Below are 17,903 nucleotides of genomic sequence, written 5' to 3' on the forward strand. Positions count from 1 at the left end.
GGCCAGGGCCTTTTCTCAATATTTAAAATAGTTCAAAAATTTTTTAATGAATCTTAACTTTTAAAATAAATTTTTAGCATACCTGCTGGGAATAAAGGCTTAAATAAAAAACTTTTGTCCTTTCTAGATGTGAAATTAACCTTGAATTAGCATTCTAACCATTTTCCTAGAAAGTTGCAAGATTGCTTTTGGTAAAAATGACCTATGGTTGGTAACCACATCTGGACCAGGAAGGCTATAAATGGTAGAGAGTCATTGCTTTGGGTTTCTTGAGCATGTAATTCTTAAAATTGAGCGCAGTCCTTCCTAGGATCCCTGGAAGCTATGTCGATCCATGGGTCTTGTAAGCCAGAGTGTTTCTTCCACCCACTCATCCTCTCACACCTGGACTGTTACAAGCCTATGAACTAAGAGTACTCTACTTCCCCACTGTATTCTTCTGAATAAACTGGTGCCAAATGTAGCCTATTTGAGCCTTGTGTATTATAAAATGTCTGGTTGAACCTAATACTTGAAAATAGACACTGGAGCACCTCCACTGTAAGAATAATGAACCATTCACACAGTTTACAGAAAAGAAGCCTTTCTCTTATAAAACATGAGTACCTACTCTGTGCCAGTCACTCTTGTAAAATTTATATTAATCTTTTCCACTGAAGATTCTGAAATTCCTTAACTATGACTGCCTTGAAACAGAATGTCCTTCAAAGGACCAAAGACTTTCTTTTACCACTAACTAAAAAGGAAACAGTCTTCCTTGCCCACAGATACAATACCTGACACAGTACCCAGTAGACTGGGGTAAACCAAGAAGCAGCTATTCAGGAACCAAACCTGTTGAGGCCAAGTGCCTAAGCTCAAGTTCTCAAATAAGTTCTTTTAGGTTTATCAGGCAAAATAAGTTCCAAAACAATGTGAGCCTACATATAAGGTAGAAAAAGAACTGACAAAGATTTCCCCTTACCTGGCTTGTTTGAATGAATGGCCAACATGGCAGAGAATACTTTGCTAAGTTGAAGTTTGGTAGCCTGAAAAGAGGAAGAAAAATTGTATTTTCTATGCAGTGAAATCACTGTTACTACTTCCCAGTAATCTGTCCTATACCCTTATCAACCATAAAATCCAATGGGGCAACCTGACCTGTGGTGGCGTATTGGATAAAGTGTTGACCTAAAATGCTGAGGTCACCGGTTCAAAACCCCTGGCTTGGCCCTGGCCGGTTGGCTCAGTGGTAGAGCGTCGGCCTGGCGTGCAGGAGTCCCAGGTTCAATTCCCAGCCAGGGCACACAGGAGAAGCGCCCATCTGCTTCTCCACCCCTCCCCCTCTCCTTCCTCTCTGTCTCTCTCTTCGCCTCCCGCAGCCGAGGCTCCAATGGAGCAAAGTTTGCCCAGGTGCTGAGGATGGTTCTGTGGCCTCTGCCTCAGGCACTAGAATGGCTCTGATTGCGGCCGAGCAACGCCCCAAGATGGGCAAAACATCGCCCCCTGGTGGGCATGCCGGGTGGATCCCGGGAGAGCGCATGCAGGAATCTGTCTGACTGCCTCCTCATTTCCAGCTTCGGAAAAATACAAAACAAACAAACAAAACAAACAAAAAAACAACAACCCTGGCTTGCCTGGTCAAGGCAAATGTGGGAATTGATGCTCCCTGTTCCTTCCCCTCCTTTCTCTCTCTCTCCTCCTCCCCACTAAAATGAATAAATAATTTTTAAAAAATCCAATGGGGCAAGATCTACTATTGTTAGGGACATATAAACAAATACAGACACTCACAGTTTTCTTCAACCTAAAACATTCTACATAAACATTCTAAATATCAAAAAAATTTGTCTGACCAGGTAGTGGTGCAGCAGATAGAGCATCGGACTGGGATGTGGAAGACTCAGGTTCGAAACTCTGAGTTCACCAGCTTGAGCACGGGCTCATCTGGCTTTAGTGCAGGGTAACTGGCTTGAGCATGGGATCATAGACAATAACCCCATGGTTACTGGCTTCAGCCCAAAGGTCACTGGCTTGAAGCCCAAGGTTGCTGGCTTGAGCAAGGGGTCACTCATCCTGCTGTAGCCCCCCAGTCAAGGCACATATGAGAAAGCAATCAATGACTAAGGAGCTGCAATGAAGTGTTGATGCTTTTCATCTCTCCCCCTTCCTGTCTGTCTGTCCCTATCTGTCTGTCCCTATCTCTGTCTCTCACTGTCTCTGTCACAAAAAAATATTTTTTTCAACTTGAATGAACAAATGACACACATAAAGATCATTTTCTTTTCAACTGAATTAAAAGCCACTGAGTTATTCAGATATGCAAATGTTGTTACAATGAAGTTTAGCCTTCTTCGGTTCTTTTCAATTGTTAACTCTATCTTTGGAGAATCATGGAATTCAATGATCAAGTATGGGGCTTAAAAGGCCAACAAGGCCCTGGCCAGTTGGCTCAGTGGTAGAGCATCGGCCTGGCGTGCAGGAGTCCCGGGTTCAATTCCCAGCCAGGGCACACAGGAGAAGCGCCCATCTGCTTCTCCACCCCTCCCCCTCTCCTTCCTCTCTGTCTCTCTCTTCCCCTCCCGCAGCCAAGGCTCCATTGGAGCAAAGATGGCCCGGGCGCTGAGGATGGCTCTATGGCCTCTGCCTCAGGCGCTAGAATGGCTCTGGTTGTGACAGAGCAACGCCCCAGATGGGCAGAACATTGCCCCCTGGTGGGCATGCCGGGTGGATCCTGGTCGGGCACATGCAGGAGTCTGTCTGATTGCCTCCTCATTTCCAACTTCAGAAAAAAAATAATAAATTAATTAATTTAAAAAAAAAAATGCCAACTAGCCAAAAAGAAGGAAAGAAAAAAGAGTAAAACATGGCTGCCCAAATACTCACCCATTTCTTACAAAAGACCACATAGGATAGCCAAAGTTGAACATCATCCTGCAAGAAAAGCAATGTAGTAAGCTGCCTAAATTCAAACTCTATATATAATAGACCTTTAAACAGAGGCAGATTTCAGAAAATTGAATGTGTTACAAGACCCCTCAGCCTACTAGGCTCTTCCTCATGGAAGCCTTAGATCTCTTAACCACAAAAACTTAATCTGTTCCCTACTCCCACCTACCACATTCCAAGACAAAATCTGTTGTCTATCCACTTTGTTCAATGCAGTTTTTAAATGGTCTTAATCAAGGGTAGCAACCGAAAATCTGTCATTCCCAGGAATCCAAAGTACTTCCCACATAATGTGTCCTAGTCCCAGAGCCAAACTTGAAGAAAATCAAGTTACTGAGGTACTACCCCAGCTCTAACCGTTTCTCTTCCACATCCAAGTCTTCGGTACACTTTACTTAGAGATATATATAAACAAATCCCAGACAATTTTCTGACCCTTAATTATGTATCAAATCCACTGTTTTCAGCATCATTCTCACAAAACAGCTATAATGTAATGAGTTCAATTTTCTTAATGGTTTGATAAATGGTTTCAAGTAATGATACCATCATTAGGATAAGTATTGAGACACCCAAGATAAAAACAGACGAGACACTTGAATATCCAAGTCATAACATGTCTAATACATATCCTCACATCTACCACAGCTGAGGAAGCCCCGACACTTACTTTCCACTTCGCTGAAGCACGGCGGAAGACACCTTGTACCCGGCGCACAATAGAATTCTCAATCTCATCCTTCTTAAATGAATACCCAATACGCTAAAAAGGAACATGAAAAAACAAAGCCTTGGTTTAATCACATTTATCCAAAGCAGCATTCCTACTCGATCATTAAACAGTAATCATAGAGAAAGCAAATAATTACAAACAACCATTATGAGTACAGTATCATGCAATTTATCAATGCCAACAGCTTCCCAAGCCCAGGTTCTACCTATAAAGCCACCCTATTTCATTCTATATTGTTTTATTCCAAGTTCCAGAAAATCATCTACTTACAGTTCTTCTTCTCTGAATCAGCTCCAAAAGATTAATTTCATACTATGGAAGAAAAACATACCAAACAAAAGAGAAAAACAAGAATTATAACCTTTTACATGTATAGGAACTACACTTAGTAAAAATCATAAAGTAAATAAAAATCAAGAATATGCCTGACCAGGCAGTGGCGCAGTGGATAGAGTGTCAGACTGGGATGTGGAGGACCCAGGTTCGAGACCCCCAACATCGCCAGCTTGAGTGCAGGCCCATCTGGTTTGAGCAAGGCTCACCAGCTTGAGCCCAAGGTTGCTGGCTCGAGCAAGGGGTCACTCGGTCTGATGGAGCCCGCCAGTCAAGGCACATGTGAGAAATCAATCAATGAACAACTAAGGTGCCGCAACAAAGAACTGATGCTTCTCATCTCTCTCCCTTCCTGTCTGTCCCTATCTGCCCCTCTCTCTGACTCTCTCGGTCTCTGTCACAAAAAAGAAAAAAAAATCAAGAATAAAAACAGGCTGACCAGGCAGTGATGCAATGGATAGAGCATCGGCCTGGGACACAGAGGACCCAGGTTTGAAACCCCAAGGTCGCCAGCACGAGTGCAGGCTCATTTGGCTTGAGCACAGGCTTACCAGTTTGAGTGTGGGGTCACTGACTTGAGCATAGAATCATAGACATGACCCCAAGGTCACTGGCTTGAGTCCTAAGTTGCTGGCTTGAGCAAGGGGTCACTGGCTCAGCTGGAGCCTCCCAGGTCAAGGTACATATGAGAAGCAATCAATGAACTAAGGTGTCGCAACCATAAGCTGATGCTTCTCATCTCTCTCCCTTCCTCTCTGTCTGTCCCTGTCTGTCTTCCTCTCTCTCTCATTAAAAAAATTTAAAAAATTTTAAAAGAATATAAAACAGAAGATAATTTGCTATCAAGAAGCATAATCTAGCCTGGCCTGTGGTGGCACAGTGGATAAAGCATCAACCTGAAATGCTGTAGGTTGCTGGTTTCAAACCTGAGGCTTGAGGGCAGCTACAAGTTGATGTTTTCTGCTCCTCGCCCACCCCACCTCTGCCTCTTTCTCTCTCATCTCTCTAAAATCAATAATAAAATAAAATAAAATAAACCAAAAACGTAATCTACAGTAAATGGCTAGTATTCACTGAAAATTTACCTTACATCTGAAAAACTCAAAAATACATATTTTAGCAAGCATATAAACATCTTAGCTACAAAGAAAGCATGTTACTAAAATCATAAGACATAAGGTTTATAATATCAATATAACTTTCTAGTCTATAATAGTATATTTAAACTTTTAGTAACTAATGTTTCAAAATTTTAGCTGATGCACAAGCAAATAAAGCAGATAACAGGTTTTTACTAGCTGAAACAGGGTGTCTAATTAGCTCTCTCTACTCCCCTCTAAAGAACCACTTAGAACCTCTAAGGCCCTCTAAAAACCACTATTATATAATTCCTCTTAAAGCCTTGGCTTAAACATTATTAGAGGTTGAAAGCTCAGAAGCTCAAGACTGCATACTTCATTTTAAAGTTATTTTCTATTTTGAGCATACAGAACACCCATGCAGCTCGCTACCACACAACTACATGAAAACCTACATTCACTATATTTGCTTAAAATCATATTTAAAAAGAAAACATTTCAAGTTAAGAGTGAAGCCGCCTCCCCCATGTACCATATCTGATTCCACTCTTCTCCATCCCCAGAAGAAATGACTCTTTTTTTTTTTTTTAAAGATCTTATCCATATCTGACCGCTGGAGGCACAGGGAATAGAGTATTGACCTGGGACGCTGGGGTTTTAGGTTTGAAGGCCTAAAGTCACCAGCTTGAGTGCAGGGTCGCTGGCTTGAGTGTGGGATCATCAACATGATCCCACGCTCATTGGCTTAAGCCCAAGGGTCCCTGGCTTGAGCTAAAGGTCGCTAGCTGGGGTAATGGGACACTAGCTCCGCTGAAGCCTCCCCAGTCAAGGCATGTCTGAGAAGCAATCAATGAACAACTAAAGTGTCACAACTACTGGTTGATAATTCTCATCTCTTTCTCTCTCAAATCAATAAAAATATTTTTAAAATAATAATAAGGCCCTGGCCAGTGGCTCAATGGATAGAGCGTCAGCCTGGCATCTTGACATCCAAGGTTCAATTCCTGGTCAGGGCACACAAGAGAAGAGACCATCTGCTTCTCCTCCCACTCCTCTCCCCACTTCTCTACCTCTTCTCTTCCCACAGCCATTGGCTCATTGGTTTAAGCATGGCTCCAGATGGTGAGGATAGCTCCACTGGAACACATCAGCCTCAGGTACTAAAAATAGCTTGGTACTCAAGCATCATCCCCAGATGGGGTTACTGGGTGGATCCCAGTCAGGGTACATGCAGGGATCTGCCTCACAATCTCCCTCCCTCATCAAAAAATAATAATAATAATAATAATAAATTAACAAATAAAATAAAATGCCAATTATGCCTAAACAGGAAGTGGCACAGCGACTAGAGTGTCAGCCTAGGATCCTGAGGACCCAAGGTCGCCAGCATAAGCACAGGCTCAGCAGCTTGAGCACAGGGTTGCTGGCTTGAGCCCAAGGTCACTGGCTTGGCTGGAACCCACCCCCCCAATCAAGGCACACCTGAGAAAACAACCAATGAACTAAGGCGCTACAACTATGAGTTGATGCTTCTCATCTTTCTTCCTGTCTGTCTGTCCCTGTCTGTCCCTCTGTGTCTCTTCCTCTTTCTCTAAGAAAAAAAAGCCACTTATATCTCATAGCAAGTTATATGGTTGTGTGCAGGCAGGGTATGATAATATATGTAAGAGAGTATGTTTATTTGTGTGTGTTTAATCTACTTGTTTTAGTTATGCTCTCTTTTAAAACTAAACAACCGCCCTGGCCGGTTGGCTCAGTGGTAGAGCGTCGGCCTGGCGTGCAGAAGTCCTGGGTTCGATTCCCGGCCAGGGCACACAGTATAAGCGCCCATCTGCTTCTCCACCCCTCCCCCCTCTCTGTCTCTCTCTTCCCCTCCCGCAGCCGAGGCTCCACTGCAGCAAAGATGGCCTGGGCGCTGGGGAAGGCTCCTCGGCCTCTGCCCCAGGCGCTAGAGTGGCTCTGGTCGCAACAGAGCGATGCCCCCTGGTGGGCAGAGCGTCGCCCCCTGGTGGGCGTGCCGGGTGGATCCCAGTTGGGCGCATGCGGGAGTCTGTCTGACTGTCTCTCCCCGTTTCCGGCTTCAGAAAAATACAGAAAAAATAAAATAAAATAAAACTAAACAACCAATCTAATCCACACATAGCTCTTAAATATTTGAAGAGTGCAAGATGTGCCACTTCTTTAGTCCCCTTAAGGTTAAACATCTCTATTTCCTTTCATAATTCCTCCTAGTACAATGTTTCTAACCTGGCTGCCTTCCAATCAACCTCTCAAAGTCCACCTTACAAATGTAGTTTTAAGCCTACCATGCTACTCCAGACATAGTCTGATAAGTGCAAAAGGCCTTTTTTCAAACCAACATCTTCCAAGTGCCTACTGTCTGCAGTATCCTCTACCCAGCTAACTTATCCAATTCTACTTTCGTTAATGTCATCAATAAAATTATATTTCTTGACACAATATGCTCTTGGCTCATTTTGAGTTAGCAATCTATTGTGAGCCCTAGGATCTTTTCCAAATACAAGATTCTTAGCCAGGTCTCATATATTATTAGTTGTTTTAAATTTAAGCTTCAGCCTGACCTGTGGTGGTGCAGTGGATAAAGCGTCGACCTGGAAATGCTGAGGTCGCCGGTTCGAAACCCTGGGCTTGCCTGGTCAAGGCACATATGGGAATTGATGCTTCCTGCTCCTCCCCCTCTTCTCTCTCCTCTCTCTCTCTCCCTCCTTTCTAAAAATGAATAAATAAATAAAAATTAAAAAACAAACAAACATATAATTCGCCTGACCAGGCGGTGGCACAGTGGATAGAGTGTCGGACTGGGATGTGGAGGACCCAGGTTCGAGACCCCGAGGTCGCCAGCTTAAGTGTGCGCTCATCTGATTTGAGCAAAAATTCACCAGCTTGGACCCAAGGTCGCTGGCTCGAGCAAGGGGTTGCTCGATCTGCTGAAGGCCCATGGTCAAGGCACATATGAGAAAGCAATCAATGAACAACTAAGGTGTCACAACGAAAAACTAAATGATTGATGCTTCTCCTGTCTGTCCCTGTCTATCCCTCACTCTGACTCTCTCCGTCTCTGTAAAAAAATAAATAAATAAATAAATAATTTAAGCTTCAAACCTTTAGTCTTTAACATTTCATCTTGTAATTGGGTTCCTTCTGAAACCTGATTTAGTCATTCAACATACTAGCTATTCTCCCCCACCTAAAAATAGGTCTAGCATATACATTTTATCTTTATTCAAATCTTCCATTCACTTAGAGAACTGAAGAATCTTACAGCATACCTCTTTCTATATTGACAGACTTACAAACACATAAGTATTAACTTTCCAACCAGCTGCAATCATCAAACTCACTCTCCTTTATTTTTCCCCACAACAGACTGTCAAATTGCTTGCTGAAATCCTGATACAATGTGTCTTTGGCAGTCTCTGATCCACTAACCCCATAAAAGGGGGGGAAAAGTTCAGTTTGCCTCTTTAGTGGAGCAATGTTATTCCCAAACCACCTCTGTTTGTGTTTAGAAGTTACCTGCCTAATCAGGCAGTTCTAGAATTTTATTGAAAATTGACATCAAGCTGGCCATTCTATTACTAATTTAAAATATGTGAGGATAGTAAAGGATAAGGAAATTATTCACTTACTTGAACATAATTGATAAAGTCTTCCTTACAAAGAGCTCTTCGCTGTATTCTGTATTCTAGATCAGAAGCGTTCTTAATGATAGCCCTAAGGGGAAAGCCATTTAAAATGTAACACTTGAAAAAAGTAAATAAAATAAAATGCAACACTTATAAAAGCCAAACTTAAATAACTTTTTTTTTTTTTTACAGAGACAGAGAGGGAGTCAGAGGGATAGACAGGGACAGACAGAAAGGAATGGAGACAGATGAGAAGCATCAATCATTAGTTTCTCATTGCGCGTTGCAACTTCTTAGCTGTTCATTGATTGCTTTCTCATATGTGCCTTGACTGTGGGCCTTCAGCAGACTGAGTAACCCCTTGCTGGAGCCAGCGACCCTGGGTCCAAGCTGGTGAGCTTTTGCTCAAGCCAGATGAGCCCGTGCTCAAGCTGGCGACCTCGGGGTCTCGAACCTGGGTCCTTCCACATCCCAGTCCAACGCTCTATCCACTGCGCCACCGCCTGGTCAGGCTTAAATAACTTTTTGTGTTTTGTTAAGTTTCTTAAATTTTCACATATTTAAAACATATTCCCAAAAAATTATTCTTCAGAAGCAAGTATTGTCTTTTTTTTTTTTCCTGCACTTCTCTGAAACTGGAAACGGGGAGAGACAGTCAGACAGACTCCCGCATGCGCTCGACCGGGATCGACCTGGCACGCCCACCAGGGGGCGACGCTCTGCCCACCAGGGGGCGATGCTCTGCCCCTCCGGGGCGTCACTCTGTCGCGACCAGAGCCACTCTAGCGCCTGGGGCAGAGGCCAAGGAGCCATCCCCAGCGGCCGGGCCATCCTTGCTCCAATGGAGCCTTGGCTGCGGGAGGGGAAGAGAGAGACAGAGAGGAAGGAGAGGGGAGGGGTGGAGAAGCAGATGGGTGCCCCTCCTGTGTGCCCTGGCCGGGAATCGAACCCGGGACCTCCGCAGGCCAGGCCGACGCTCCACCACTGAGCCAGCCGGCCAGGGCCAGCAAGTATTCTCTTAATGATTACTTCTATGTCCTTACAGGCCTCACGATATATATATATTTTTTGGGTGTGTGTGTGTGTGTGTGTGTGTGTGTATATATATATATATATATTTTTTTTTTTTTTGTATTTTTCCGAAGCTGGAAACGGGGAGGCAGTCAGACAGACTCCTGCATGCGCCCGACCGGGATCCACCCGGCACACCCACCAGGGGGTGATGCTCTGCCCATCTTGGGGCGTTGCTCTGCCGCAATCAGAGCCATTCTAGTGCATGAGGCAGAGGCCACAGAGCCATCCTCAGTGCCCGGGGCCAACTTTGCTCCAGTGGAGCCTTGGCTGCTGGAGGGGAAGAGAGAGACAGAGAGGAAAGAGAGGGGGAGAGGTGGAGAAGCAGATGGGCGCTTCTCCTGTGTGCCCTGGACGGGAATCGAACCCGGGACTCCCGCATGCCAGGCCGACGCTCTACCACTGAGCCAACTGGCCAGGGCCCTCACGATATATTTTAAAACCTTCTTTAAAAAAAATTTTGCCTAACCAGGCGGTGGCGCAGTGGATAGAGCGTCAGACTGGGATGCGGAGGACCCAGGTTCGAGACCCCGAGGTCGCCAGCTTGAGCGTGGGCTCATCTGGCTTGAGCAAAAAGCTCACCAGCTTGGACCCAAGGTCGCTGGCTCCAGCAAGGGGTTACTCGGTCTGCTGACGGCCCATGGTCGAGGCACATATGAGAAAGCAATCAATGAACAACTAAAGTGTCACAACGAAAAACTGATGATTGATGCTTCTCATCTCTCTCCATTCCTGTCTGTCTGTCCCTATCTATCCCTCTCTCTGACTCTCTCTCTGTCCCTGTAAAAAATAAAATAAATAAATAAATAAATAAATAATTTTTTTTTAAGTGAGAGAAGGGGAGATAGACAGACTCCCGCATTCGCCAGGACCAGGATCCAGCCCGAAAATTATGTTTGGGGTCAATACTCCAAAACTATCCTCAATGCCAAGGGCTAACGCTCAAACCAATCGAGCCACTGGCTGCAGGAGGGGAAGAGGGAGAGAAGGGGTAGACGGAGGGGAAGAGAAGCAGATGGTTGGTTCTTGTGTGAGCCCTAACCCAGGAGAGAACCAGGGACATCCAGTATCCACTGAGCCAACTGGCCAGGGCATGAAAATCATCTTAATTGATCACCAGGACCATTATATTCCCACCAGCAAAGCAAATAATCTTAGTACTTTACATTATTTATATGTGGTATTAATAGACATTTGAGTTCCTCTGAACTCTCTTAAATTTTAATAATTATGAAACTTCTTTTCCAAATTCCTCTTACTTTTGAGTTCCCAACATGCAGACTAAAAATGACAATAAAAATACCCTGCATAGTCTCTACCTAGAAAGGTTTATTATCCCTACAAAGTACTTATGGGAAAATAGTCACTCTATTTAGCTAAGGAATGAACACATAACACAACCTATTAGGCGGATTTAATGCAATACGTGTGAAACTAATAATTGTCTCTAATAACATGTACTGAACCTTTCTTAAAAGTCCACACTGATATGTTGCATTTTATTAACAATGTTTACTATAGGGATCCCAAAGTCATATCATTACATTCAGTCATTGCAAAATGAAGAAACAGTCGCAGAAAACCGACTAAAACTATTCAACTTACTTTTAACAAATTACAATGCCAACTCTGCGCCACACAAGGTTGGCTAAGCCCTAGGTTAGAATACAAACTTGAATTGAATGGCCCTCATCTTCATGTCGTGTTAGAAAGATTTACCTACTCCTCCGTAGCTCCCTCGGCCCTCAGCATCTCCAGAGCTGTACACGCGACTATAATCAACTGACAGTACACCGCACAGGAAGCAAAACGTTCCATTCGTCTGTCTCCCCCACCGTACACAGGCAGTTAGCTCCTGAGGGGCGGGGATTCTGGTTTTATCACCTTCACAGCCCCAAGACCTGGCCCCACGAAGCGCTGTCAGAAAGTTTCGTGGGACGGATCACTTTGCAATAAATGACAAATTCTAAGCCTCATCAATATCTAGAAATGGGCTTCCACAACTTAGGAAAAATAAACACAACTCAAATGCCCCTCATCACTGCCCCCACCTCACAGACACCGACCCCCCCACCCCCCACCCCACCCCCCACACACACACACACACACGAGCGCGCGCGGCAACCTCCCTCTCCCCGCCCCAGCCCTTCCTCCTTCTCAGCTCACTTAATCTCCGCATGACTGAACAGCCCAATGCGCTCCAGCTGTTCCAACTCCGGGAGTCGATCTTCTATGCGTTCCTGAATTATCTCCGCCATGAGGCCCAAACTCTAGAACCCAACCGAGACCTCCTGAATCGCCAACACACGTCGCGGGAGCCACCTTCTCGGAGACCCAGGCCCAACGCTTCCACGTGCTGACGTCAGGCCAGCTCTAGGTCCCGCCTATTCCGCTTCCGCCGCCTCCGCCGTTGGAGTAGGCCCTCTGGCACTTGAGGCGGCTGTCTCCTCCCTGTGGCTGACAATAGTATTGCAGCCAGGGCCCTCTTCCTCGCAGGAGGGCTCCTACGGACTGAGGTGGAGGGGCGGGGCTAAATCCCGGGCAGTCTAGGCGTGGGTGGGGTTGGGAGAAAGCACGTCCAGGTAGGTCTGTAGGACTTAACCGATGAAATGTATTTTTCTATAGAATATTGTCTCCTTTTATTCAGCTTCCATCCCACATCTGGCCGCTTTCGAAGGACAAAATGCAAAAAGAAAAGGAGAAGAATAGAGGGTATTGTACAGGATGGGGTAAAGTAGGTTTACAGTTAGTTTGTGTGGACAATAATTTAATAATTAATAAACATCCTTGGCCTGGTAGCTTGGTTGGAGCATCGTCCTGACATGCCAAGATTAGACCCACCAGGAACTGCTTTTAGTTAGAAAGTTTTAATTTCAGACCATCCGGTGTGGTTACTTTAAGTCTCCGAGTTTGCAAGGTCACGATGCAGGCTTCCCCTGAGCCTGTCAGGTTCAGCATGTGGCCGTCCCCTTTTTCATCTACACCAGGGGTAATGAACCTTTTTATTCCTACCGCCCACTTTTGTATCTCTGTTAGTAGTAAAATTTTCTAACTGCCCACCGGTTCCACAGTAATGTGATTTATAAAGTAGGGAAGTAACTTTACTACATAAAATTTATAAAGCAGAGTTACAGCAAGTTAAAGCATATAATAATAATTACTTACCAAGTACTTTATGTTGGATTTTTGCTGTTTGGCAGAATAAATCTTTATAAAATAACTTACTATAGTTAAATCTATCTTTTTATTTATACTTTGGTTGCTCCGCTACCGCCCACTATGAAAGCTGGAATGCCCACTAGTGGGTAGTAGGGACCGGTTGACTACCACTGGTCTACATCCAGTATAATTATAGCAAACATTTCAAAAAGACAATGATGAAAATCGTAGGGAGCACTAAAACTGACCAGGCTATCCAAAGCACTATGTATTTGCTTTCCACTAGATCAGCGGTTCTCAACCTGTGGGTCGCGACCCCCCCCTGCTGGGGTCGCGACCCACAGGTTGAGAACCGCTGCACTAGATTTAGTAAACCAGTGTAATAACACTGATTTTTCATGTGCTAACTAGAATCAATAATTGGTTATTAATTTTTAAATAGGGAGACGTGTGTGTGTGTGTGTGTGTGTGTGTGTGTGTGTGAGACAGAGAAAGACAGAGAGACAGAGAGAGGGACAGATAGGGACAGACAGGCAGGAAAGGAGAGAGATGAGAAGCATCAATTCTTCATTGTGGCTCCTTAGTTGTTCATTGGTTGCTTTCTCATATATGCCATGTCTGGGGACCTACAGCAGAGGGAGTGACCCCTTGCTCAAGCCAGTGACCTTGGGCTCAAGCCAGCAATCTTTGGGCTTAAGCCAGCGACCCCGTGCTCTAGCTGGTGAGCCCACACTCAAGCCACATGAGCCCATGCTCAAGCCGGTGACTGCAGGGTTTCGAACCTGGGTCCTCTGCGTCCCAGTTGGATGCTCTATCTACAGTGCCACCGCCTGGTCAGGCAGGGCGACATTTTTATTATTTAAATCATTATCCTGGCTATGTAGGACAAGATCTTTCAAAATCCATGGCCCTGGGTGGATGTCGGAAACTATTTTGTTTTAGAATCGAAGATCTTGGTATTAGAAAGTTTGTAAGTTACTGAAATAAATCAGTAAGGTATAGACCCTCCTTAAAATATTGCCCAGGCAACTTGGCATTTCTGAGAGAACCATCAAGCAACCCAACTTGGGAGCAACATTGTTGTTGTAATTACTAAACTCAAAATAAGTACATGGCTCACGTTTTTTTTTTTTAAGATAATCAAGAACCAGAGCAGGAGTTCTTGCTAGACCTGTTTATTTCTACATTCACATTAACACCCTGTGTGATTTATGAAAGGGGAAACAAGCTTAGCATTAACCATGGTCCACCTCTCTGCCTTTCTTTTTTTCCCTTTCACATCTTACCCCACTGGTTTCAGATTGAGGCAAAGGTTGGCTTAAAGCTTCCAGGTTTGTTTGTTTGTTTGTTTGTTTGTTTGTTTTTTTAAGGGAGAGAGAGAGACAGAGATAGATAGGAAAAGAGAGAGATGAGAAGCATCTATATACATAGTTGTGGCATTTTAGTTGTTTATTGATTGCTTCTTATACGTGCCTTGAAGGGGGACCTCCAGCTTGAGCCTGTAACCCACACTCAAGCTGGTGAGCCCACACTCAAGCAGGAGACCTCAGGGTTGCAAACCTGGGACTTCAAAGCTCTATTCATTGCCCCACCACCAGTCAGGCTTCATCATTTCTCAATTCCATAAGTTTTAAGATACCACAGAAGTGGAAGGAAATCATAGAGGTAAAACCAAGATGAAATTTTTTTGTGATGAGAAAATCTCTGAGGCCTGTTTTAACAGTAAGAGTGAGGATGCCACTAGATAGCAAGCTCCATATGAGCAAGGAATTTTTATTTTGTTCACTAGATATGTCATAGCTTAGAGTAGTGATTCTCAAAGTATGCACCCTAGAAGATTTCCAGATATGTGCCCTATGGTATTCCAGAGAAATATGTGCCTGTTGGGGACCAAAAAACCAACAGGGTTTTTGGAGTTTAGATTTTGGGGGGACAGAAGTGTGGGGAATTGGCTGTAAGCTGACAGTCTGCCCAACCCCCCACCTCACTTGCCTGATTAGGTTACAAAAGGATGTTAAGCTGTGGTGCTGGATTGTTTACACTACCCACCATGTTCCCCAGAAAGACTGGAGGCAAGTTTCTTCTATCCTTTGTTTGGTGTAAAGTTAAGATGATATGTATGGTGGGGGTTTTCTGCACTCAACACAATTAAGAGTAAAAAGAGAGGCATTCTTCAATGTATTGACAAGGAAATGAGAGTTTGCCTTTCAAATATATGCCCAAACATGGAAGAAATTGCTAGGACACATCAGGCTCATGTTTCTCATAAACACAAGGATGAAAAAACTTAACTTATTTGCACCGGACCTGCCAAATTTACTGAATCTTACTAAGAATGTGTATATATATATATATATATATATATATATATATATATATATATATATATGTAAAGCTTTTTTTTACTTTTTAACCCTTCTTTTTTACAAATTCTAAAAAACATAACTAAAAATGTAACATAAAAATGTTTTTTAATGTCAGAATAAATTTAATTTTGTCGTATTTATTTTGTTTAATTACCATAAAAACACACTTGGACTTTATATTTTTTCTTTAATATTTGACTTAATTATTATAACATATCTCTCAGATAAATGGTATATAGTGCGCCTACAATTATTTGTAAGATTTTAAATGCGCCCTGGCTTCAAAAAGTTTGAAAACCACTGGCTTAGAGCAATGCCTAGAACATAATAAACACTAGATAAATGTATGATAGAATAAGAAAAGGCACTTCATAAATTTCTTTAAGTACAAAGGGGCCAACAAGCTCTAACAGATTGTAATATTTCATTCAAAGGCAAATTTGATAGGTGACTATGATTTTTATAAATACTCTCCTCCCTTATTTCTAAATTTAGCTTCTATGTTTACCTTGCTCTAAGAATAATTATAGTATAATGATAATGGTTAAGCCTTTTTTTTGTCTCTTCTGCATCTCATAATAAGCTGTTACTTATCTAGGATTTCATTTACTGCATGCCCAGCTACTCTCAGCGGTGTTCTAGAGTATAGAACTATATATTAACTAACCTACTCCTATCACAAATATTTTTTTAATTTCAACCCAAAAAGGAATTCTTGCAGATGTAAAAAGCACCTGCTCGAGAAAGTCCAATACAACAAAAGAAACGATGTTTGAATAATGCCCACTGGGTCTCAGAATGCTTGGCTGAGCTTACCTTCTAGTTAGAAACCCTGGGGCCAGAGAAAAGGGTCTCCTCAGTCTGGAGCTCTAAGGTGCACCTTAGAAAATTTGACATTCCTTTTAGTCTTTTATTTGATCTTTAAAATTCACCCTAGATAGCAGATTAATAAGCAGGTACTGACTGGGAGGGAGCACAAGGGGATATTCTGGGTGCTGGAAATGTTCTATACTTGATCTGGGTGGTCATTATGTGGTTGTATACATATACCAAAATCCATCCATTGAGATACACACTGGCCCTGGCCAGTTGGCTCAGTGTTAGCGTGTCAGCCTGGTGTGTAAATATTCTGGGTTCAATTCCCGGTCAGGGCACATAAGAGAAGCAACCATCTGCTTCTCCACCTCTCTCCCTTTTCTCTCTCTCTCTCCCTCCCACAGCCATGACTCAGATGATTCCAGTGAGTTGGCCCCAGCACTGAGGATGGCTCCCTGGCCTCCACCTCAGGCACTAAATCAGTTCAGTTGCCGAGCAACACAGCAATGCCCCAAATGGGCAGAGCATCGTCCCAGGTGGATCCTGGTCTGGGCGCATGTGGGAGTCTGTCTCTCTGCCTCCCCAGCTCTCACTTAATTTTTTTTTTTCTTTTTCTGAAGCTGGAAATGGGGAGAGACAGTCAGACAGACTCCCGCATGCGCCCGACTAGGATCCACCTGGCACGCCCACCAGGGGGCGATGCTCTGCCCCTCCGGGGCGTCGCTCTGCCGCGACCAGAGCCACTCTAGCGCCTGGGGCAGAGGCCAAGGAGCCATCCCCAGCGCCGGGGTCATCTTTGCTCCAATGGAGCCTCGCTGCGGGAGGGGAAGAGAGAGACAGAGAGGAAGGAGAGGGGGAGGGGTGGAGAAGCAGATGGTCGCTTCTCCTCTGTGCCCTGGCCGGGAATCAAACCCGGGACTTCTGCACGCCAGGCCAACGCTCTACCACTGAGCCAACCAGCCAGGGCCAACTCACTTAATTTTTAAAAAGAGAAAGAGATACACACTTAAGATTTGCACACTTTATTAAGGTTATACTTTAATTTAAAAAATTAATGACTAGACCCTCTATTTGAGGATATCATTTCTTTCAAGAGCTTTATTTGTGTGGCAGGGTCAAAATATTAAAACACAAATGACCAAGGCCTCCTCCCATCATGCAAATTTTGCCTCCTAGTTCACTTTTTTTCCAGAACATCAAGTAAGATTAATCCCAGAAAGATGTAACCTAATCACCCCATGTTGGAGAAACACTGGCCCCCCATTATGGTGCTCATAAACCAAATTAGAAAATAGTGAAGACACCTGACCAGGCAGTGGCGCAGTGGATAGAGCGTCGAACTGGGAGGAGGACCCAGGTTCAAGACCCCAAGGTCACCAGCTTGAAAGCAGGCTCATCCGGTTTGAGCAAAGCTAACCAGCTTGGACCCAAAGTCACTGGCTTGAGCAAGGGATTACTCGATCTGCTGAAGGCCCACGGTCAAGGCACATATCAAAAAGTAATCAAGGCCCTGGCCGGTTGGCTCAGCGGTAGAGCATCTGCCTGGCGTGCGGGGAACCTGGGTTCGATTCCCGGCCAGGGCACATAGGAGAGGCGTCCATTTGCTTCTCCACCCCCCCTCCTTCCTCTCTGTCTCTCTCTTCCCCTCTCGCAGCCAAGGCCCGGGCTCTGGGGATGGCTCCTTGGCCTCTGCCCCAGGCGCTAGAGTGGCTCTGGTCACGGCAGAGCGATGCCCCGGAGGGGCAGAGCATCGGCCCCTGGTGGGCATGCC

General features: G+C 44.4%; 1 protein-coding gene across 1 annotated transcript in view; it reads right to left on the reverse strand.

The window, feature by feature from the left end:
- Window positions 1-12,152, reverse strand: part of UTP6 (UTP6 small subunit processome component) — a 40,305-nt gene extending 28,153 nt beyond the window's left edge. Inside the window, exons 1-6 of the mRNA XM_066263287.1 lie at window positions 11,958-12,152; window positions 8,724-8,808; window positions 3,932-3,973; window positions 3,599-3,691; window positions 2,866-2,913; window positions 965-1,028 (exon numbers count right to left, since the gene is read on the reverse strand). Of these exons, the coding sequence (XP_066119384.1) occupies window positions 965-1,028; window positions 2,866-2,913; window positions 3,599-3,691; window positions 3,932-3,973; window positions 8,724-8,808; window positions 11,958-12,049 (424 nt within the window). The 5' untranslated portion in view covers window positions 12,050-12,152. The remainder of the gene's footprint in view (window positions 1-964; window positions 1,029-2,865; window positions 2,914-3,598; window positions 3,692-3,931; window positions 3,974-8,723; window positions 8,809-11,957) is intronic.
- Window positions 12,153-17,903: the final 5,751 nt, after the last annotated feature.

Source organism: Saccopteryx bilineata, chromosome 2 (assembly GCF_036850765.1).
Source record: "Saccopteryx bilineata isolate mSacBil1 chromosome 2, mSacBil1_pri_phased_curated, whole genome shotgun sequence".
Classification (NCBI taxonomy): domain Eukaryota; kingdom Metazoa; phylum Chordata; class Mammalia; order Chiroptera; family Emballonuridae; genus Saccopteryx; species Saccopteryx bilineata.